Source organism: Drosophila ananassae, unplaced genomic scaffold, assembly GCF_017639315.1.
Source record: "Drosophila ananassae strain 14024-0371.13 unplaced genomic scaffold, ASM1763931v2 tig00000132, whole genome shotgun sequence".
Taxonomy (NCBI): Eukaryota; Metazoa; Arthropoda; class Insecta; order Diptera; family Drosophilidae; genus Drosophila; species Drosophila ananassae.
The window spans coordinates 160,696-184,665 of record NW_025319127.1 but is presented as its reverse complement, the minus strand read 5'-3'; the positions used below and the strand labels follow the sequence as shown (position 1 = coordinate 184,665).

The 23,970-nt window shown below is 42.1% G+C and overlaps 1 protein-coding gene and 1 pseudogene across 1 annotated transcript; one reads left to right on the top strand and one right to left on the bottom strand.

The window, feature by feature from the left end:
• Positions 1–13,732: 13,732 nt before the first annotated feature.
• On the bottom strand, positions 13,733–14,327 carry LOC116656257 (annotated as a pseudogene).
• Positions 14,328–14,678: 351 nt separating this feature from the next.
• LOC6504205 (protein no-on-transient A) lies at positions 14,679–15,746 on the top strand. Its single transcript, XM_014903583.3, has 2 exons — positions 14,679–15,089; positions 15,603–15,746. The coding sequence occupies exons 1-2, from the start codon at positions 14,708–14,710 to the stop codon at positions 15,692–15,694; spliced, it is 474 nt and encodes a 157-aa protein (XP_014759069.1). The 5' UTR covers positions 14,679–14,707; the 3' UTR covers positions 15,695–15,746.
• The last annotated feature ends 8,224 nt before the right edge of the window (positions 15,747–23,970 follow it).

The following is a 23,970-nucleotide window of genomic DNA, read 5'->3' as shown; positions in this document are numbered from 1 at the left end:
TCGGCTAGACGTTATAATTCTTATAACGTCGATATAATTCTACGTTATAATTCTATAACTTAAGCCTAGCGGCGAAGAGGGGCGAATTCACGGAACTGAGCTTTTCTTTCGCCCCCGCTCCGCCCTATGCTAACTTAGACCAGACTTCAATTTGTTTTCGACTTCAGTATTTAATTATGCCTCCAATTTAATTATGCTACTTGTTTCTTTCTAATCGCGTCTCTTCCATATAGGATTGCTCACAAAGAAAATGAAATGGCGTTATGTTCCTACTGCTTTTAACCCAGCCGTTCTACTGTGAAGAGGTTCTCTTCCCACTGAGCTATTAAACTCCCAGCTTCGATCCCAAGGCCCTCCATTTCTTCGTGGTTCCAAAGATGATTGGCCCATCGCCATCGTGCCAGGACCTTAGTGGCTTCGGCTCCACCCAGGGATATCGCCGCATTGTCAAAGACTGCCAAATCGTTTCCCGCCCTACAGAGAGTGTTCGCCTACATTTACTAATTTTGCCGGCGCATCCGTCACGAAGGGATTTCTGTCCAGGATTTCAAAGGAGGAACTCATCTGCTGTTGCGCGTCATCCAGCTTACCAAGTTTAAGGAAGAGATAAGCTTACTAAAATAGCGCAGATTGGTTCCGCCCTCATTAACCATTAGGGGTTGATGCTGGTTGACTTTTTGTTGACGGGCGATTGCGGAACTCTGCGCTGGATTTTAATGGACGACATCCGATCATTCTTCCCAGAGACCATCCCGTCACTTCGGCTATAGTGACTCACTTTGATGAGAAGAACCTGCCCTCTGGCCCTTGGGCACTAATTGCAAAAATCCGTACTTAATACTTTCCTGGTGAAAGATTAGAATCTACCCCCAATGAAGTGGCCTCTGGCCAGGATACTGGAGCTGGACCCTGGGCGTGTAGCCATACTTAAGACAGCGGTTGAAACGACTAAGCGTGCGGTGTCAATGCTGTGTCCGCTGCCTATGGTTTTTACGTCGCGCCCCAGCGCCTGGATGAATCCTGATCCTGATATTAACTATACCGGGGTGTCCCTGTTTGGATTCACTGTTGGGCTTGAGATCTCGAGCTGGCTACCTCTCGATTTACAGGATCACACCTGGTCTTAACGGTTGGGAATTGACAAGGTGTATTGATCTCTACTCCTTCGATGATTCGCGTACAGCCGCCGGACTTACCCACAGGGTGTCCTTGAGCCACAGATCGCAGATCCTTGCGCACTCGCTTTAAATCCCGCACTTGAGACTGTAGGACTTACCCACGGGGGGTCCTTCAGCCTATACTCCTAATTCCTTTAAGGAAACTTTCTCGGTTCACTGACAGACTTACCCACGGGGGTCTTTCACTCAACTCTTCCAGCTTCCCTGGAAGACTCGGTCCCGATTTGCTCCAGGGTAGTTTCTGGAGGAGGTGCCACCTGCCTTGCAGAGTGTTATTGGACTCTGGTTCACAAGTTCACCTTATCTCATCGCGGCTGGCAAGTCAACTTCAGCTTCGTCGCACCAAAAGCTGTGTAGCGGTCGCCGGTCTCGGCGGCAATGAGTTTGCTACGGATGGATCCTCCGTTAATGTGTGTGTGAAGTCTCGACTAACCATATATTGTGCGAACCTAGAGGCGGTTATAGTGTCTCATATTGCGGACTGTCAGCCCAGCCTTAATCCGGCCAATGTATCTGGGGTTGCGACCTCTCAGGCTCCTCCTGCTAATGCTCTTGTTGCACAGGATCGCAGCGCTAAAATAGTGTTCTTGCCCACCGCCCACATTCTCGTCCGTGGCAGATCAGGAGCCTTTCTTCCTTGTCGAGCGCTACTTGACTCCGGCTCCCAAGTTCATCTCATCACATCACGGCTGGGCAGTCAACTTCATCTTCATCGGTCCAAATGGTCTGTAGCAGTGACTGCCCTTGGAGACGCTGAGTTTACTACGGATGGAGCATCGTTTGCCTGAAGTCTCGTTTTCCCTTTAGGAGCGTCAACCTGGCCTGAACATAGATGTGTCCAATTGGAACCACAGAGCTCAGCGTGTGGATCAGCTGATTGGAGAAAGCTGTTTTTTTATCTGCTCTCAGTCGGGCAAATCCAGCTAGGAGACGGTCTGCCTCTGTTGCAGAAAACACGTTTTGGATGGGTAGTTTCTGGAGGAGGTTGCAATCAATCGGTATTGAGTAAGTCGGTGGCTGGACGATTTTGTGATGGCATACCATAATGATTAAGTGATAAATTTGAAATAAGAGCACATAAATCCTCGATTAAGACCAATGCTTCATTGTACATCTCTGGTGTATAATCTATATTTTGGCATCGATTTGTTTGTCCAATTCGATGCAAGATGTCTTCTGTCATACAATTTTTATATTTTTCACACAAAGTTTGTGCTTGCGAGGAATAACATGTCGTTAAAATAATTGCAAACAACTGACGAATGTTATTCGGTGTCGATGTCAATGCAGCACCAGCAAGCGTTAAGGTATGATTTTATGGTACACCTGGCCTAGAATTTTGAATGTAGTTTCAAAATTACGTCCATCGGATGCACGATCGAAAATTTTGGTTGCCCCAAATGACGTCATTTGGAAGCAAGAATTAAATTTGCGGATCTTACGCAAAAATAATTTGGAATCATCTGAATTGCCAGTAAGAAGGGATAATAAAGGCTCCGGCGGAGCGGGTAGAGTTGACAGCACAACTTTGCCTGATGCGCAGCACATGCCGGCTGCTTCATTCCGAAATTTCAATGCCTGACAATATTGACATACTTTATCCATTCCACCGATAGCTATTTTTGAATGCGTTGAGTAGTTAATATCTGGTGCATATTCAAAGGCAAGCCGAACGAATGATGCACGTGTTAATGAGCGGCTGATTGCCTTCGTCAATCTAGTATTCGTACTGTAGCTATGTTTGGTTCTCGTGCCGCTCTTATAATCGTAATATTCTGTTCTGTGTTCTTGAGATTCTTGTGCACGACTTTCTGCAGTCCTGATTCTTTGAGCTGCATTCATGGTTTCGATTTGTTGTGGTAAATGCTGAGCTCTTTCAACACGTTTACGACGTGAACCTCTGCTGCTCGCGTTGTTGAGGTTCGATTTTTTTGGTGGCATATTCACTGTATTATCTTCCATTTAATTTACACTTCAGTCTAAGTAACATATGACACCAAAAATTTAAAACGGTATTTCGTTCACTATTCACCGAGTCAGCTTTTCGGAGCTGCGAACGCCATCTGTTAGGATCATACGGTATTTCGTTCACTATTCACAGAGTCAGCTTTTCGTCGTTCGTTCAGATCAAAAGGACTGGAACGAACACATCAATCATTTATGTTGCGCTTTACGTTCCTCGGTGCATATCTATCTCTCAAGTTGGATCGAACTGCACATGGTGTGCGAATTTTATTATAATCGGTTAAGTGGTTTAGGAGTCCATTGAGGACAAACATTGTGACACGAGATTTATATATATTAAGATAAATATATAAGGTATTAGTGAATGGGGTGACAATTGGTACATATGACAGATAGGCTAAATTAAATGGATACTATATATAATAATTTGGCGCCTAAACGTGCAGGGCCCGAGGACATTTTATAAAGAAGGCATGACTACGATTACTTGATTTAACGCCCAGAGCGGACGTTGAAGCGAGGATTCTAGTTTGGAGTAGGCCCCGAAAGTGAGTTGTGAGACTCACTGTATTGCCCTATTGTTTCATAGGTTTTTTTTAAGTAGTTAATTTCAGTTTAGCGTTCAGGAACAAGCTAAGAGTCACATTGGATCGGGTGACCACGCGACAACAGTGACTAAACCGATTTTCTTAACTTGGAAATGAGATTTAGTTGAAGATTTTATTGTGGAATCGATGTGGTGATTTAGGATTCTGTATCTAGGAATAGCGCCTTATTTCGAGATAATCGGAATGATCGACCAGATCAAGTCGACCCATCATACCGGATAATTTCTTGCAGTCTAGCGGTGGAAGCATGGAATATTTGCTTCGATTGAGTGGTATCGGATCAAAGAAGCCATAATTCAGCCGCTAAATCAACATTAACTTTGATGATTTTTACGATCTTTGATGATTGATGAATCAACAGTATAAGTTATACTGTAAGCATCAGTCCAAAGCACAGACCCTAAGAAAGAACACTTTTTGTAGTTTTTACAAGCAAAATGTCAGTTACTCACAGTAATTCGAAACTGGCAGCAGCCACCAACGAGGACATGACGGCTTGTGCAATATGTACGATGCCTATAGTAGCAAAGGAGCTTTAAGCAACTACGCGTTGCGTTCACACGTTCCATAATCAATGTATACGAGAATGCTTGATGCAAGCGAGTCAGTGCCCCGTGTGTTACACCGAGTGCACAGCTCATCAACTTTCCTTATCGCGCAACAATTTGTAAGCAGAGTTATCAGCTGCGGAATGCGCAGTCGATACGGCACCATCCGGCAGTAATAACAATTTGGAAGATTTTGATTTTGGGGGGAAGTTCAGACTTGTCGACAGAAATTAGTTTCGGCGATATTTTTAAACTCAGGTAACAGGCTATTAGCAAATAGAGAAGAATCGATACGTAGCGTTACTGGACTCAGGTGCGTCCATTAGTTACATAGGCGGTACAGCAGCCAAAGAATTAGCAACTCAATCGAAAATGCTCAAGTGTTCAGGCAGGATTATAACAGCTAACGATGCACAGTGCAACGTCACGGGAAGAATCAGAACGGAGATAGCGCACCGGGATCTCAAGGCATAGATCTATTTAGGCATAGATTTTTGGCGAGAGTTTGGATTACTTTATAAAATAATGGAACAAAAGCAGTCAGTATCTGAACTAACGGAATATAAGGAGGAAACAGCGTGTGAAGTAGCTAAAACTCACGCACTGTCGACCAATCAGAAACAGAGGCTAGATTCAGTGAAAAAAATGGTTTAGGGAGAACACATGTCCTGGAGCATAGCATTGATGTTAGAGATGCAAAACCCGTCAAGCAACGACACTGGCCGATCTCACCAGCAAAGAAGGATTTACTGTTCAAAGAAGTAGAGAACATGTTGGCATTGGGAATTATAGAAGAATTCAAGAGTCCGTGGAGCAGGAATTGCGTTCTTGTTAGAAAGGGACCCAAGGTTCATCTATGCTTAGATTCCAGAGAAGTAAACAAGCTCACGATCAAGGATGCTGAGATGCGGATGCCGAGATCCAAGAAGGGAAACATAGGATTATTGATCATATTGGATCATAATACGAAGTTTCATTTCTTGCAGCCTTTGCGAAAGTTCACCTCTGAAAGGATTTGCGATTATCTAGAGTCACAAGTGTTTTATACATTCGGTGTTCCGGAGTCAATCCTAATGGATAAAGAATCTCAATTCAAGTCAGGACATTTTAAAGCATTTTTGACGCGGTTTGGAGTCAGACATATATGTACCGTGATCTACTCACCACAAGCGAATGCAAGGGAACGTGTAAATCGATCTGTATTAGCAACAATCAGGGCATATATAGATACCGATCATACAAACTGGGATTCAAGCATTGATCAGTTCAGTGCCTCTTTGAGAGCAAGTACACATCGAAGTACGGGCTTTTCGCCGTATTTCCATTGTTTTGGTCAGAACATGATGGTAGACGGACGAGATTATGAGTTAATTAGGAAGTTAAAGGCTTTGACGGACGATGTAGCTTTAAAAACACCGGATTTATTAGCATTAGCTAGGAAAACGGCTAAGGAGAGGATCAGTCAGTGTCATGAAGCAAATGCCAAAGTTTATAACTTGCGCAGTCGTGCGGTCAAGCTGAAAGAAGGAGACACTGTTTATGACCGTAGTTTCACGCAAAGCAATGCGGCAAAGAAGTTCAGCAGTAAGCTTGCACCAGTATTTGTCAAAGCAAAGTTTACGAAGAAGATAAGTCCGATTTATTATGAATTAGTTAGCGACACGGAGAAATAACTTGGAGTGCACCTTTGGAAGGACATCAAAACATAACGAATAGAAGGCGAAATGCATCATCCGACCCCTTTCAATTAATGCATCCTCGATCGAGCTACGGCTTTATTCACTGTGGTTGTGGGGGTCGAAGCGGTAGAGAGAACCAAGAAATTATTTTGTATCAGTCTTCACCAAGGATAGTCGGAAATGCCGAATCCGAAATGTAGGGTACGGAGCGTAGCGACGAAAAGGGCAATATAATCGTCCCGCTCTGGCACACGGTACGCTCTCTTTCTGGCATACGCATGCGGGAGCGCTGAGAGATAGATGAAAACGGAGATCAGGAATTGTCCCGTTATTGGAAGTTTTGGAGATTTTCACGGTTGCGTAGCAACGAAGTTAGCTTATTGTCAGGTCGTTCATTTGAATTTGCGAAAGAGAGAGCACCAGACGTAAAAAAACTGACCTGCCTAAATTGAACGAAGGCAGCAACCATGTGCTAAAGCAGCTTTGTAATTTACAAAATTTCCAACATCTCTAACATCAGTATTGGGAACATCTCTTGCATCAGTTGGGAATATTTAGATTGCTGAAAGGAAAATATTGTGGATAGATACACAATGAGAAAGCAACCTGTGGTGTGATCTCCACCGGCCGGTTAGCCTTGCGCATGTCGCGTAGCGTGTTCGCGCTTCTCATCAATGTGGCAAGTTGCCACTGGCAGAAACAAAGGCAATCGGTAGGAAAGGAAGGAAGTGAGGAAAAAGGATTGGAAAAAGATCGAGTGTAAGCGGTCGAGTACACGTGGCAACCTAACCTCAACTGATGACGTAACAGAGCCATAAGCAGAGTAGGCTAAAGCAGCAGTTACCACAGCAGCCAAGCTTGGGACTCACTCATCCTTGTGCCGGTGTGGCATTAACTCGTAACCACGTGATCTCGCAGATCAACCGATCCTATTCTTCCACTCCGCACTCCCCCCGCAGCGACCCAAACTCAGCAAAAGACCCCGAGAAAAGCAATCACGAACTAGGATGTGAGAAGTATCAATGCGTTGGATCAATTAAAATTAGAATTAAGATTTTGCTAGAGATAGTTATATAGGGTAATTTCTACTTTCATTTAGTTTAAATGTAACTGCACATGCACCCGACAACCGCCTTCACTTGCCTTCACTTGCAACGATAGAAGCAACATTTTTACAGAGATCTGCATCTTTGATGGGCCCAACGAACCTGCATCACCGGAAACGTATAGTATACAATGTATACACATAGTATACACAAGTATACAATATATATGTATAGTATACAATGTATACATATATAAATATATGAGATATTAGTGCATGAGGTGACAATTGGTACATATGACAGATAGGCTAAATTAAAGTATTGAATTGTTAAAAATAAAAGATGAATTTGTAGTTTTCTTTTGAGTTTCCTTATTTTGCTATAGCTCTAAGGCGTATGAAGTGTATTTTGATTTGGTTCAGTAAAGATAATGTATATTATAACGGAATAGAAGAGTTAAGCCCCTGGGTCTGGGGCTTATGGTTTTCAGGAAACTCCGAAATCGTTTGAGTCTGAAGAGTGCATTACTTTAGGGATACCAAATAGATTCACGTCGAGGTATCAAGGCTGGGAGGGTAAAGACCAGGGGAGCGTCCAACATCTCAACCCGTGTCCGTTCGTTTCCAACAGGTCTCAATTCTAATATTTTCCCGATCATTGACGAACAATGAAGTGCACTTAAATAATTATAAGAGTAGAGTGGTGTTATGTAGGAAGCCGAAACCTTCTACGCACCGTGGGTAAAGACGACCCGTCGATCCCAGGGTGAATACCGACACTAAGCCCCTTCGCAACCAGGTTTTCCGTAAACCACATCGTTACGGAAAACCTGGTTGCGAAGGGGCTTAGTGTCGGTATTCACCCTGGGATCGACGGCGAAAGCGAAAGGGAACAGCAACGTACGAATACTTGCTCTTACTAACTGGATACTACAAAAGTTAATTTAATTTCCTTTTCAAACGCAAGAAATTTAATAACAGAGAAGCGTTGTCAAATAGCTTAACTCAGAAAAAAAAAACAATTATGTGTTTGCATTCCAATTTAAATTAGTTGTAAGTTTGCGTTAATTTAGAAATAAATAAAATAAAAAATCATAAATATAAAGCCTTTTCGGACTCGAAAAAAATTCACTGCGTTTAATTTGTTTTTATTTCAATTTATTTACATTTGCAAAAAGGAAAATGTCGGTGTCCTGGAGTTGTCCCCATACTCCCCAGACTTGAACATAATAGAAAACATCTGGGGATGGTTAGCTAACCATCCCCTGGCTAACCATCCCTGGGGATGGTAGGTGTACGATGGTTGCAAGCAAAATGCTATTAAGGAGGATTTAATTCACAGTATAAAACAATAAAATTGGACTATCTGAAAAACTTGTATGACTCTCTCCCCAATCGAGTTTGCGAATTCCTTGTAATCAAGTAGGTCAGTAGGTTTCATTCATTGTAAGTACTATTTTGAGAAAGTTTGTCTGTATTTGCTCCAAAAAGATTTAAAAAAAAAAATGTATTTGCAATGAAAACCCAAAAAATTAGGAATTTGCCTAATGAGGGTGGATCTGCTGCGAATCGCAACCGGAACCGCGGAGGAAATTAGAATCGTCACAATTTTCAGGGACCGAATCAAAATAATCCAAATGTAAGTTTATTGATTAATAATATAAAAAAAACCTCATGACGATGTAAAATACCGGTGACGAACCTGCATGCGAAAACAAAAATATCTGATATAAATTTTTGTGACGAAAATGTGAAAACAAAAATATCTGATATAAATTTTTGTGACGAAAATGTGCTATATAGGTGAACAAAATTGCATTTAAAAAATATTCTTGTTCGGCAATTGCAAGAAAAACAAACTAAATCAGCCAAAAAAACAAACAAAATCAGGCACGTGCCGAATAAGAATATAATTTATATGCAATTTTGTACACCTATATAGCATATTTTCGTCACAAAAATTTATATCAGATATTTTTGGTTTCGCACGCAGGTTCGTCACCGGTATTTTACCTCGTCAAAAGGTTTTTATACCCTTGCAGAAGGTGTTATAATTTTGGTCAAAAGTGTGCAAAGCAGTAAAGGAGACATCTCCGACCCTATAAAGTATATATATTCTTGATCAGAATCACCTCCTGAATCGATATAAGCATGTCCGTCTGTCTGTCGGCTTCTACGCAAACTTGTCTCTCAGTTTTAGAGCTATCTAGTTGAAACTTTGCACACATCCTTCTTTTTCTTGCAGGTAGTACATAAGTCGGAACGGCCGAGATCGGTCAACTAAATCCTATAGCTGACACGTAACTGATTGATCGGAAATGCCATAACTTTGGTGTTTTTTAAGTTAGACTGGGACTTTACACATTAAACAAATTAACAGATTAGGTCTCTCATTAGGCCTCTCCTTATGAGAGGTTCACTATATAATAAATTATTACAAAACAAGAAAAGAAAGCTAAATTCGGGCGCAGCCGGAGTTTATATAGCCTTGCAGTTGAGTCGCAGTCCGCAAGGTGGCGACACGCATCTTATATAATTAGATATATAGCGTATCGTATATAGTCGGCCGATCCCTATGAAATTTGGCATATCCAATTATTTTGCCCAAACTGGAATCCATTGAAACTCTCATCCTTCTAACTTGATAAACAACGAAGTTATGGCATTTCCGATCAATCAGTTATATGGCACCTATAGGTTATAGTCGACTGATCCCGGCCGTTTCGACTTATATACTGCCTGCAAAGGAAATAATTACGTGTGCAAAGTTTCAACTCGATAGCTTTAAAACGGAGAGACTAGTTTGCGTAGAAACATAAAGACAGGCAGACGGACAGACGGACTTGCTCATATCAACTCAGGAGGCGATACTGATCAAGAATATATATACTTTATAGGGTCGGTGATGTCTCCATCACTGCGTTGCACACTTTTGACCAAAATTATAATACCCTCTGCAAGGGTATCAAAAAACAAGAAAGGAAAGCTAACTTCGAGCGAAGCCGAATTTGAATGTTTATTTTGTGTGTGAGATATAAAATAATAAATATTAGAAAAGTATTCGTGGAGTTGAATTGCCTAGTTTTTTATAGCTTTTAATCCATGAGTTGGCCCAAAAACGATGGTGGCTGTAATTTAAGTAAAGCAGGGTTTTATTTTTTGCATTACATGTTCAATGGGGGCATATGCATATAACGCTTTTTACTCGTAAAATTGTGCATTTGTGAGTCTTCTTATTAAGACATGAGACACTGAAACACAAAGCAGAATTACATCATAATTTGCCATCAAGTAACAAAGTTCGAGGTTAGCCGAGTGGAGAGCGTTGTGGTCCCTTACACGGAGGTCATGAGTTCGAGTCCTAGTTGAGCCAATATTTTACTTTTTAAGCCCTTTTTTTATTTGGATTTTATTTTTAAATAAATAAACTAAAAGCTGAAAAGGTATACTCCATATTTTTTATATGGAGTATATTGGAGTCATTCAGACTCAACATATGTTGTATGGTTAGTGGTAATACTCATTGAGTATAGAACGGAATAAAATTTGTGTATTGGTATAAATGATAGTGATTCATTTTGTTTTATATTTGTTTGAATAAAAGTTCATTTCTAATTTAAAACAAGAAAGGAAAGCTAACTTCGGGCGGAGCCGAAGTTGACATACCCTTGCAGTTAGGTTATTCCATTGTGCTGGCCCCTTACTGCATCTGTCTCGGATGCCATATCCCGCCGTGTTGGCCTCCATTATTGCTGCAGTGGGTGCCGAGCTGTCCAAGATGCATGTCCAAGAGCATAACTTGTCTGCTTTTACCTCCATGGCATCACTCCAAGTGATTCCCAGGAATACCCTTGAATTAACCCCCATAGCTTCCTCTAGAAATGGTAACCCGCCGCCCGGATCCCCGGAACGGACTGATACCGCGGTATTACCGACCGTGGCACCAAAACCATTACAGGTAATACCACCTGTTAGACAAATATTTGTGTCACGGCTAGGCCCCGATACCTCGGAGTTTGATATCTCGGCTTATATCAAAGCCAAAACCAAGGCCGTTATTAGAGTGGAAGTCATTAGGAAATTTAAATACTCCTACTCGAGGCGCATGTCATCCTTCATGATACGTGTGCCAGTGCCGATGTTTGTGACGATATGTTCGCCTGACTTCTGGCCAGAGGACATATTTGTACAAGAGCATTAGCCGAGTAAGGTAAAGAAAAAAAAATGTCGGGGCCTACGTTGCAAGCTCCGTAGACTTTATTCTGATAGTCTTTCCTTTGCTTCCCATGGCAGCTATAGGATATAGTCGACCGATCCCGTCCGTTCCGACTTATATACTACCTGCAAAAAAAAGATGGATATGTGCAAAGTTTCAACTCGAGAGCACAAAAACTGAGAGACTAGTTTGCGTAAAAACCGACAGACAGACGGACGGACAGACAGAAGGACAGACGGACATGCTTTTATCGAGTCAGGAGGTGATCCGGATCAAGAATATGTATATATTATAGTGTATACTTTATAGGGTCGGAGATGTCTCCTTCACTGCGTTGCACACTTTTGACCAAAATTATAAGGGTAAGGGTATAATTATATTCAAATATTAAAATGAAATGCTCGCCTTAGTAAAATTTGTTTAGGTGTAGCTCAATCAAAACGGCCTTTAAGTTCTATACGTGATTGGCTTGGTAATTGTGACTTTTATCAACAAACTAGCTGTACCCTGCCATGCTTCTCTATGCCGTATTGTGGTTGGACGATCAAGAAATGAAGAACACGACAGATACGCTTTTTTGTGTGCCTTGGTACATTCATCCCAAACAATGAGTTTATATGCTCGCAGTTATTTTCCCATACCTGATGTTGAAGTACATTTGAAGAAATTTCACTGACTGGGAACGGGAGCAGGGCGCCAGCTTTGTGATATGATTTTGAAAGTTGGCATGAATTCGTCAGTTACAATTTACGAACCAAAAGATGTCATTTGTAAGCATGAATTATATTTCCTAATATTTAATAGGAAATGCTTCGATTCAGCAGTGGTTCCAGCAAGCAGAGTTCGCAGTGGCTCTGGTGGTGTTCCAAGTTGACGTAATTTGATTTTCCCGGCAGAACAACACATTTCTTTCATTTCATTAAACTTCAGAGCCTGGCAGCAAGTGCGGACATGGCTCATCTGGCCAATGACGACATGGCGACTGGAGCTATAATCAACAGCTGGATCATATAGAAATGCAGGAAATTGCTGATTTCGATCTACTGTTATCTGTGCATGGAATTCAACAGACCTTGCCCTATCGTGTTCATGTCTTTGCAAGCGAATTAAATCTATTGCTGTTGATTTTCAAGCCTGACTCCACGCCTTTCTGCTGCTTCCATGATAACGTCAATTACATGGCTGTCATTTGCGTTTTGTTATTCCAAGCCTGATTCTTTTTTGTTATACCACGTTTTATAGTGACTGACGTTTCATGTCAAGTCACACGGGAACGCTGTCGAACGGGTTAAAAAGTATCCTATGTCCGTCTCCTGGCTCTAAGCTACCTCCCTACCAATTTTCAGCCAAATCTGTTCTGCCGTTCTTGAGTTATTAGTGGTGTAACTAAAACGACTTTCTTTTATATATATATATTACTTGAAATTATGTTTTCATTACAAAATTTTAGTAATATCAACTAATTAATTAATAGAAAGTTGCTGTACATGTCTTATTAGACCAATGGATTAGAAAGAAAAGATATGTTGCGATAAGGCAGGGTTGTTCAAAGTTTAATTTCGCACAATATTTGGTGCAAAAGCTATAATAGTTCTGCACGGAACTATAACTATATATTTTGCACGATTGTAAAAAAAAATTTTAAATTTTAGATTTTATAATATTGATTAAAATTTTGCAAGAAACTGAAAGAGTAATTTCTGATTTTATCAAATGTGTGCAACGAAGTAAACGACACACCTCCAATCCTACAAAATATATATAACAAATACTACATAAAAACGTACACGTAAACATATTTAAAAAAGTTTTTATACCCTTGCCCTTATAATTTTGGTCAAAAGTGTGCAACGCAATGAAGGAGGCGTCTCTGACCCTATAAAGTATATATATACTTTATCTCTGGAAACTCTGTTTCCATTCGAAGTTAGGTTTCCTTTCTTGTTTACCATACAATAGCACTAGACATAGTTCACAAAGATCACAAAGATCAGCATTGCTGATGGACCATATATGACTGAGTATATATTGTATACTCACCAGAAATCCTCTAATGAAGCATCAAAACCGAATGCAGGAAATGGACCCGAAAAACAAAACAATACACCCCCGGCTAATCAGAATCAACCGAATCAAAATGAAAACCAAGGGCAAGGCCAAGGCCAGGGGCAGCAAGGTCAAGGACAAGGTTTGGAAGGTCCTGGAGTAGGTGGTGCTGGTAAAAACGATAGCGGCAGATGCGGTGGCGGCGGCTCCAACCAAGGTGGTGGCGGAGGAGGTGGTGGTGGAAACCAACAACATATTTAACAGCAGCGGCGTGAAAACAGAAACCGAAGCCAAAGTTCAGGTGGCCCTGGTGGCCCCAATGACACTGTGGAAGAACGGGACGGAGGTGGCAGTGGTTCCCGTGGCGGAGAAGACTTCTTTATAACTCAAATGTTGAGAAGCACTGGACCTACCTTGGACCAATTCTTACTCGCACATAAGATGCGTTTAGAGCAAAACAGACACACCATTGCTGTCCTTTCTCATTGAACCGTCAAGAGGGCGTTGGGCTTTCTCGGCGTTTATATGGTAGTCAACCTTAATTATCGGTTGACTCGTACCGGTAGTCTCTAACTTCTCCTCTTCCATTTTAAGCACGCGATTAATATCACCCAGCTTACTCTTGTAGATATCATGTAACTGCTTCCATCGCGATCCTTACTTATGATCTATCGAGTTGATATCTCCAAATCTGAAACCAATGCTACGTTCATTGCTGAACTCTGGCATCTCCTTGTTCAACGCCTTCTCCTTAAACCCGTCATTATCGCCATTAACCTCCATCGGTTCTACCAGGTTGGGTCGAAGTGACCTAGTCAAAAAGAAATATTTCTCGTTGCACAAACGAAGACAAGCACTAGCCGATGACTTATTAGCAAAACCCAACAATGCGGTCACCGAGATGCTTTCCGCGGTCATCGTCTGTGATGCTAGCCCGCTCGATAGGCTCAAAAATCTCGAATGACTTGTAAAGCAGTTCGTTGGACACTACCAATGGAGTAAGGTTTCTTACTCGCAAAATAGTAGCGTTGGGAGCGAAACAGAGACACAATTACCGTCCCTTCCTCAATGAGCAGGGCCCCAATGACACCATGGAAGAACGGTACGGAGGTGGCAGTCGTTCCCGTGGCGGATAAGACTTCTTTATAACTCAAAGATTGAGAAGCATTGCTGGACCTATCTTGGACCAATTCTTACTCGCAAAATAAGTAGCGTTGGGAGCGAAACAGGCACACAATTGCTGTCCCTTCCTCATTGAACCGTCAAGAGGGCGTTGGACTTTCTCGACGTTTATATGGTAGTCAACCTTAGAAGACTCCTACCTTTAATCTTACAGGAGATGACAGTGACATCTCCGGTAATCTTACGGGAGATGTCAGTTCGAGATTTTTGAGCCTATCGAGCGGGCTAGCATCACAGTCGATGACCGCGAAAAGCATCTTGGTGACCGCATTGTTGGGTTTTGCTAATAAGTCATCGGCTAGTGCTTGTCTTCGTTTGTGCAACGAGAAATGTTTCTTTTTGACTAGGTCACTTCGACCCAACCTGGTAGAACCGATGGAGGTTAATGACGATAATGCAGGGTTTAAGGAGAAGGCGTTGAACAAGGAGATGCCAGAGTTCAGCAATGAACGTAGCATTGGTCTCAGATTTGCAGATATCAACTCGGTAGAGCTTAAGTACGGATCGCGGTGGAAGCAGTTACATGATAACAAAAAGAGTAAGCTGGGTGATCTTAATCGCGTGCTTAAAATGGAAGAGGAGAAGTTAGAGATTGAAATGGAAACAGAGCTCCTGCAACAAGGTTAGTATATAACTATAAAATATAGGATTAGCTTTATAATTTCTACACCTTTACCCTGGTCATTTTGTCCAGATGTTAATGTAGCAAAATCACACATACCCTATAAAGTATATATACTCTTCATTAGTAAGGAAAAAATCAAAATGTAGAATCTCCGTCTGCACTCGCTCAGTTTCAAATCTACAGAGTTTTCTCTGTTAGCACTGTACTTTTTATTTCAAAATACTTTCTAAAATAATAATACCAAATATTTTTGAACTATTAATTGAACTGAAAAAAAAATTTAGTTTTTATAAATTTGAAGTGACTATGTTAAAAATATATACTAGTGTAAATACACATTGTGTATTACACAATATGTATTACATGTACACGTACATGTATATTATATGTATAATATGTATTACATATTTAATTATTGTAAAATTTCCTTTTTTTTCTTTTAAATTTTAATGAATGCAACTTAAACAGACTAAATTGATTGATAAATTTGATTAAATTAAAATTTTTTAGATTTTGCAGAAGACGTAAGAAGACGGAGTAGGAAACGCGTGAGAACGGAGCTGTGGACATGCGCAAACAATTTGAAACCACCCTTTGGATAAATTTATTTGAAACGCTATCAAATGACTAAAAAAAATATGAAAATAATTATATTATAATTATAATTAATATTTTTTATATAATTATAATAACGTTGTAACGTCGGCGATAGTTCGGCTGGGGTGACAACCCGAGGCGGTGGGAAAGTGGCCTACGTGGCAGCCCGATCGCATAGTACGACCATAATTAGCTATTCCACAGGGGGTTCTGACGATCTGGCAACAAACTTAAAGCGTAGGTTAGAAAAACCGCGTGGGAGCAGCTTTCTTTAGCGTTTTAACCACAGATATCGAGAAGTTCAAAAAAGTGCTAGAGCGAAGGTTTACCTTCTGAGGGATCATCGCGTTTAAGAAGCTGACGTGGGACCGGCATCAATCAAAAGGCCACAAGCGGCCGTTTGCCGGCCTACGCGGATTTAAGTTGAGGCAGGCCGCGGATCGCAGAAGCGAGGTAAGTCATGATGTTAGGTCATGGTCGTGTGAGCCTGACGTAGTTGTTTTTGATTCATTAGGTCAAGGGTCTTGGCGTACAAGTTAGATGGCAGCGAGGCGTGATTTGAGCCGCGCGCGCAGAGGAAGCAGAGAATTGTGGCGCTCAGCCAGAAGAAGCAGAGTGAATCTTTGAAACGTAGTGAGTCTCAAAAGCGGAGCGAACCTCGCCATTCGGCCGCCTGTGCGGCGTGGCGGAAAAAGGACGTCAAGGTGTTTCCAACATTTTTTGTAGAAAAGTGATTTGATGGTGAAACTTTCATAAGGATCAACTATATACAATCAGATATATATATAATAATATTAGCTGCTATCGAAATGCAAGGGTATATCAACTTCGGCTCCGCCGGCTCCGCGGTCCCGGCAATGATATGGCTTTTGATTTTTGTTGAGCTAATAATATTTTTAATAGCGGCCAAATAAATAAACGATTCCCATAGCTTGCAAATAACTGTTAACCGTTTTTTTGCTTACGCTCTGTTTGCTAGAGCAACCGAAACAAAGCATGCCGTTTCGGTTCCTCTCTGAGCAGTAGGCTTTGTTTTGTTTTGTTTCGGTTTTCTGTTGAACGAATTACAATGAGCAAATCATGAAACTCTCATCTACCGAACATCGCTCAATGAGAGATTTGTGTGACACTCGCACAGAGAGACTCAGTAAAAGACCGATTGACTGAAAAAGTCAGCGCAAAAAGTCTTTTCAATAATTTGTTTTCGTTTTGCTGCACAGTGGCACATGGTACATGAAATTTGACGAAAAAACTTATTAAAATTTTAAACGTGAATTTTCCAATTTCAAACTAATATATTGATTATTTTAATTAAAAAATGAATATTTTCCTTTTAAATTCATTTATTTTGAGTTAAGCTTAACAACTAAACTTTGGACAACTTTGCTGTCCATTTTGTTAAATATAAAAAATTGATGCACTTTTTTATTAAGTTCTCTCCCATTTTCAATAAATTTGATGAATCACGGTTTACACGAGAGATTTACAAAGCAAATTGACAAGTTGAGCCCATTAAACTTCACCTAGAATCCTAGAATGAGCAGACCAAACGAAAACAGAAAAAAGTGTGCTTTGACTGAGCGCGAGCAAAATTTGTATACGAGCAACTCAACCGGTTGCTCTCAGACTTTTTGCTCAAAGTCTCAGTGACAAACACTTATTTTGAGACCGCTCGAATCGGTTAACAGTTATTTGCAAGGTATGACGATTCCACAATTCAATTTCAATTAAATGTTAATGCTTTTATTCGAGGATTCAATCTAACCAAACTCGCAGCCGCTCAAATCAGTGCGAAAAATACAAGTAAATCAGAGCTTAGCAATAGAGACTCAGAACAATGCATTTGTTTATCATTTCGCTGGCAAGAGGCAAGGCGGGGGAACGCACAAAAATGCAAGATGAGCTAGCAGCAGCTCTAAAAAAAGCTCCCCAAAGCGCAAGCGCTACAAATACCAATGCAGCGCATACGAACGGGGGACAAATTAATAAAAAACAAAACTGCTGATTAACCCGCCGCTGCTGCTCAGATTTCGAATATAAATTACACAAGCCAACAGCAAAAAATCTCCACGCATAATTTCACCTGCTCCATAACCTTTAAGCCCTGAACCAAAGCCCTGAACCCCTGAACCAAAGTCCAGAACAAACATAGGTTCTATCACCCACAGTTTCCGCAGTACACTTAAGGAAAGAAATTGATCAAATTTTATTATATATTGAATTATGTAGGCCGTGTAATGGCGATGACCATCATTGTTTCCAGTACATATCATTTTTGAAATGTATGTGTACCAACTAATATTAAAAACTGGTAGCAGTTACCATATCTTTGGAATACTCATCCAAAGTTGAAATCTCAGATTTTCTACATTAATTTTTGGTCTTCTACGATTTTTTTCCAAACATTTTCCCATGGAAGATTTTTATTTTCTTATTGAAATCAGTAGATCATACCATGTTTTAATTTTGGATTTAAGGAAAAACTCGAAATAATTTTATTGAAATTATTATAGGTGGTTAAACAATATTTTCTTCTATTCTATTATTATAGGTGGTGGTGGAAACCACATATTCAACAGCAGCAGTGGGAAAACAGAAACCGTGGCCAAAGTTCAGGTGGCCCTGGTGGCCCCAATGACACTATGGAAGAACGGGACGGAGGTGGCAGTGGTTCCCGTGGCGGAGAAGACTTCTTTATAACTCAAAGATTGAGAAGCGAAATAAGTAGCGTTGGGAGCGAAACGGACACACAATTGCTGTCCCTTCCTCATTGAACCGTCAAGAGGGCGTTGGGCTTTCTCGACGATTATATGGTAGTCAACCTTAAAGAATTTTAAGTTTTTTGTCCACATTTGAAAATATATCTACAATTTCGCCGAAAGGGTTGAACATTTCACGGAGCTCGTCATCAGTGACATATTCGGTAAAATTACCGGATATCACTATATTCTGTTAGTGAATCACTTGTATTCTGTTCCCATGTCCCTAAAGAACGTCTTCATTGGACCGTACTTCAGAATAAAAGATTCAAATATTGCTTTAGCGACAGTAAAAAATTTACCTAAGTCTAAAATTTCATTGGTACATAAATCGCAAACATCGAATCTTGCAGTAATTTTTCTGCCATGTTTAAATAAACATAACATATCTTTTACATGCAATGTCACTACTTTACGTACTTCGTCATTGTTTATGACTTCATATACGTTGGGCCTAGAAGCTGAATCTAAAGATTGCGTAGGCAATTCTTTTTCTTTATTTTTCGCGCGGATTTTCTGTCTATTCTGATATCTTGTAGTGACTTTATTGATATTTCTAGTTATATTTTGTAGGTCTTTGATGGTTATTCTTGATAACGCATCAGCTACATAGTTGTCTTTTCCCTTCAGATATTCCACAGTGAAATTATATTCTTTCAGCTCAAGTCGCATGCGCGTTAGCTTAGAGCTTGGATTAATCATTGAAAACAGGTAAATTAAAGGTCTATGATCAGTCTTGACAGTAAAGTGTCTACAGTAAAGCTGACAGTAAAGCTTTATACAAAGTGATATATGCATAGATGCAACTGCGTGGTGGTAAAGACCGAATAAGAATACAAATGCGGGAGCGCGGCTCAACGCAAGCATCAAGATGCTGCGGAGCGATCGAGAGAGCCCGAGAGAGCCCGAGAGAGAGCGAGACAAACGCTAGTGCATGACGGCAGATGCAGGTGGCCGATCGAATGCACGAGAGCGGGCGACGCGAACATAAGTATAAAAGAAAGTGACGTCACGAACTCAATAAATTATTGCCGGCCAAACTTCTTTCCGGCGGCTGCTTGACCCGACAAAGTTATTGCCCAATGAATTGCTGTCAATTCTTGTTCTGTTGCACTTATATTACTTTCACCCTTAGTAAACGATCTTGATGCATAATCAATTGGAAGTTGGAGTTCATTTTTGTTTTGAGCTAAAACCGCTCCACACGCTTGCTTACTTCCATCCGTTATTATGAAAAAATTTTTGCTGAAATCAGGGTGTTTGGTCCTTGAGGCTTTTCAATGACTTTTTCCTTTTTTCCAAAATAACAAAAAATTATTTGTTTCACAACGTTATAAAATGTTTATTTTGTTTGCATATGAAATGGAGTGCTAGAAAGTTCCAATTTAGAATGCGTATGCACTGAGATAGAGAGTACAAGTGGGCCCGCCTTTTAGCATAGGACGGGCGAAAGCTCGTTAACTTAATGACAAAAATAAATTAAAGCCGAGCGGCCGGGAAGAGTCGGCTTGCGACTAACAACAGCGATGAGAAAATGATTATATGCTAAACTATAATTATTACATCTATATCTATATATAAAAGAACATCGTGTTTTATGTTACACCACTTATAAATCAAGAACGGAAGAACAGATTTGAGTGAAAATTGGTAGGGAGGTAGCTTAGAGCCAGGAGAAGGACATAGGATACTTTTTGTCCCGTTCGACAGCGTTCCTCCCTGGCCCATACTTTTTTATTTAGGCAGACAGCTAAGAAGAAAATGTCAAATGTCAAAATGTCAGTTACAAACGAAGTCAAATTCATAGTCAGGCTCTCAAATTTAACAACGAACCAAAAAGATTGTGTTGCGCTGAAATCAATATTAAAACTATTTCTATTAAATAAATAATTAACAAGTGGATTGAAGTGAAGTGAAGTTTAATTAATAATGCCGCGACCAAGACGGTCGAATCTTTCCCGACAAAGCCGTAATGCAAGAAGAATACAAAATATTGCATATGAAAGGACTGAAGAAGAACGAGAAATTGCACGTGAACAGCGCCGCAATAGTATGGCTCGACTTCGTGCTTCTCAAATAGATTTCAATTTGCGACGCAGATATTTAGCTGATTTGAATCGAGCTGCGTTTCGATACGATTGCAGCAATGATTACAGCTTGCATCCTAGCGTTTGCATTGCAAATGGACGTTGTTTGCGAGTATTGTGGTGCATTAAAGTTTTCCGGAGAAACGCCTGGATTATGCTGCGTTAATGGTAAAGTGAAATTGCCAGTGTTGACTCCGCCACAAGAGCCATTGTATTCATTGCTTTGCGGCGAAACACAAGAATCACGCCACTTTCTTGCAAATACTCGAAAATACAATAGTTGTTTCCAAATGACGTCATTTGGGGCAGACATTATCGAAGAAGGAGGTTTTAATCCGACATTTAAGGTATTTATTTTTGTACTTACATAGAATGTAGTTAAAGAATCTGGTTTTTATTTTGTAGATACAAGGACAGATTCACCATCGAATTGGATCATTACTACCTTTCGAAGATACACAGAATAAATTTTTACAAATATATTTCATGGGCAACATGGAAGAACAACTTGATCGACGCCTAGGGATCAATGCAGGAATGAAGCGAGCAATTCTTCAAGACTTGCAGTGTCTGCTTCATGAACATCATGCGTTGGTCAGGTTGTTTAAGAGTGCTTTAGAGCGCATGCCAAATGATGACTATAAAGTTGTCATCAAAGCAGAAATTATTCTTTTTTGTTTGACTTATTTTTTATGCGTGCAACAACAATATGCCACAGCGAAACGTGGCAGGGTACTTCTAGTTTATATATATATTGTGAGGAGATTAGATCTCCCACACACCAAGACAGGTGGCAAGAGGGGCAACAGCAAGGGGGGAACATGCAAGTCAGCACTGCAGCGTCGAATGGGCCAGCGCTGCTGTGTTTAGAAATACGGAAGAAGAGAAAGGTATCAAGGGAGAAATGCGTCGAGCACAGACGGCATGCGGGGGCAGCAGCGGGGGCAAGAGGAACCAGCACGGCGTCGCGCACGGAAGAGGGCGAAAGAGGAGTCACCGTGGAACGTAACGGTCCCGGCCGGGCCTCCGCGGCCGCGCTCGAAGGTCATAGGAAACAGCGGGGACGGCGGGGAACGAAGCGGCCGGCGACCGCGCAGCTGTGTTTACAAAATGCACAAAAACACAGAAATGCTTTTGAATGTCCAGGGGGGGATCGCGGGGTATCGGGACGAAGTCCGATGGCCGGCACAAAAATAATGCGGATCGGAGGCCCAAGCAGGGCAATCGGGGCAGGGACAATAAAGAAAGCTCGCCAATAGAAAGACGGCGGGATTGGAGAAAGCTAACGGAGAAAGTGAAGGAGCGGAGGATTAACGGCAGGAAGTGGATTCGCAAAGATTAACGGGCGCCTCTGGCACTATATAAGGAGGGCCCCTGGAGCGAATCGAGGCCGAGTCTTCTAGGGAAGCTGGGAGAGTGAGTGAAAGACCCCCCGTGGGTAAGTCTCCCATTCAAGTTGGAAAGCTTCCTTGAAGAGTTAGGAGAACAGGCTGAAGGACCCCCCGTGGGTAAGTCCGACAGTCTTAAGTGCGGGCTTTAAAGCGAGTGAGCAAGGATCTTCGATTAATAGCTTAAGGACCCCCTGTGGGTAAGTCCGGCGGCGGTACGCGAGTCAAGCAAGGAGCAAGCGGAAAGGATCAAGGATCCGCGGCAATACTGAGGCCCATTATTCCCGGACACAACAGGTATCCTGGTGTAGTAGCGGCAACGACGGATCAGCCTGGCGTACGCCTTGCCTGCTCCTGTCCGTTCGAACCAGGTGTGATCCTGTAACCCGAGGGATAGCCAGCTCGTGAACTCAAGCCCACAAGTAAAACCACGCAGGGACACCCCGGGAAAGTCAGTAGAATCCTGATCCAGGCGCTGGAGCGTATGCACAGCGTATCACCTGGAGTTAAAGGAGACGCGACGCCCAAACCTTTGGCCTACTATAGATCCTGCGAGCGAGGAGCATATCCTGCCCGGCGTATGCCTGGGAGGTGAGACATTCGATCTGTTAACACGGATTAGGTGCCGGCCACAGAGAAAGGGCCATCACAGCGAGCCAAAGATTCCGAAGGTCCACGGCACCCATAAAGGAGGAGCAGCAACAGCAGAGGCGACGACGAGGGAGCGACGGCGACAACGAGAAAGCAGCAGCATCGACGAAGGAGCAGCAGCGACGGTCGAGCAGCGGCAGCAGAAGGTCAGCGCGGAAGACTGCAGCAACAACACAGGCCCCGCAACCAGAGTCCGTGAGTCCGAACGAAGGGAACCGTGAGCCGTTTCGGTGCCAGGCACCAAGACCACACGACCTGCCGGGCGCAAGCTTTATTGGCACCAATCCGGAGCGGGGATCAGGGATCGACGGGAGGGCGAGCGGTCGGTCGGCTGAGCCAAACAGCCGGTGAGATTTTCTTGTTTTTGTAAAGTAAAGACAATTAAGGGGATTTGATTGAAACGAAGCATTCCGTGTTATTTCTGGACTCGGGCAATCACGTCAAATCTATAAATTCGGTGGAACGTACCCTCAACCTCTGTGAGCTAGTCGCGGCATTTGTTGCGAACAAAATATAGCAAAAACAGTTTGTTACAAACAATGGACACGACGTCATCGCACGCTTCGCCAGTAGTCTCCTCCGGCGAAAGCGACCTCTAGATACTGGACTTGCCAGGATGGGACGTCGGGCGGCTCCAGGCCACAAGGAGGGTCCTCCGGGTGATAGCCCAGGGGGCCAGGAGAGAAGGGAGAAGGACGCAACTCTGGCGCTAACAAGAGCCAGAGGAAGGTTGGCCGAGGAGATGGCCAAAGAAGCGGTCCGTCAATGGAAGGCGGAGGCAGCTGCAGGGCGTGCCGCAATACTCCGAAGAGGTTGGAGAGGCAAGTTTCCTGCCCGGAGTAGAGGCCTCCTAGGCCGGTGCTCAAAAGAGCGGAATCGGCAGGAGACGGAGGAGCGGTGCCCGAGCACAACTGGCCGCCAGAGCTGCGACAGAAAGTGGAGGAAGAGGCCAGGAGGAGGAGAAAGAAGAAGGTGGAGCGGGGTCTGGCAGGTGGGGCAGGAGAGTTTTCGGGTCGGAGTCGGAAAAAAAACTTAAGATGGATGGGGGTATAAATTTCAGAATAAAACTCCTAAAAGGGTCGGAGATGTCTCCTTCACTGCGTTGCACACTTTTGACCAAAATTATAATACCCTCTGCAAGGGTATAATAAAAAAAAAATATACAAAAAAATATATATATTAGAAAAATGAAAATATGAAAAATATGCATGGGAAATAAATATAAAAAATGCATGACAAAAAAAAAAACAAAATTTAAAAGATACTAGAAAAAAGGATGAAGGATAAAATATACATCGGAAGGAAAAACTCCAGCACGCAAGGGCAAGAGGAACCAGCACGGCGTCGGCCACGAAAGAAGGAGGAGGAGGAATCACCGTGGAACGTAACGGTCCCG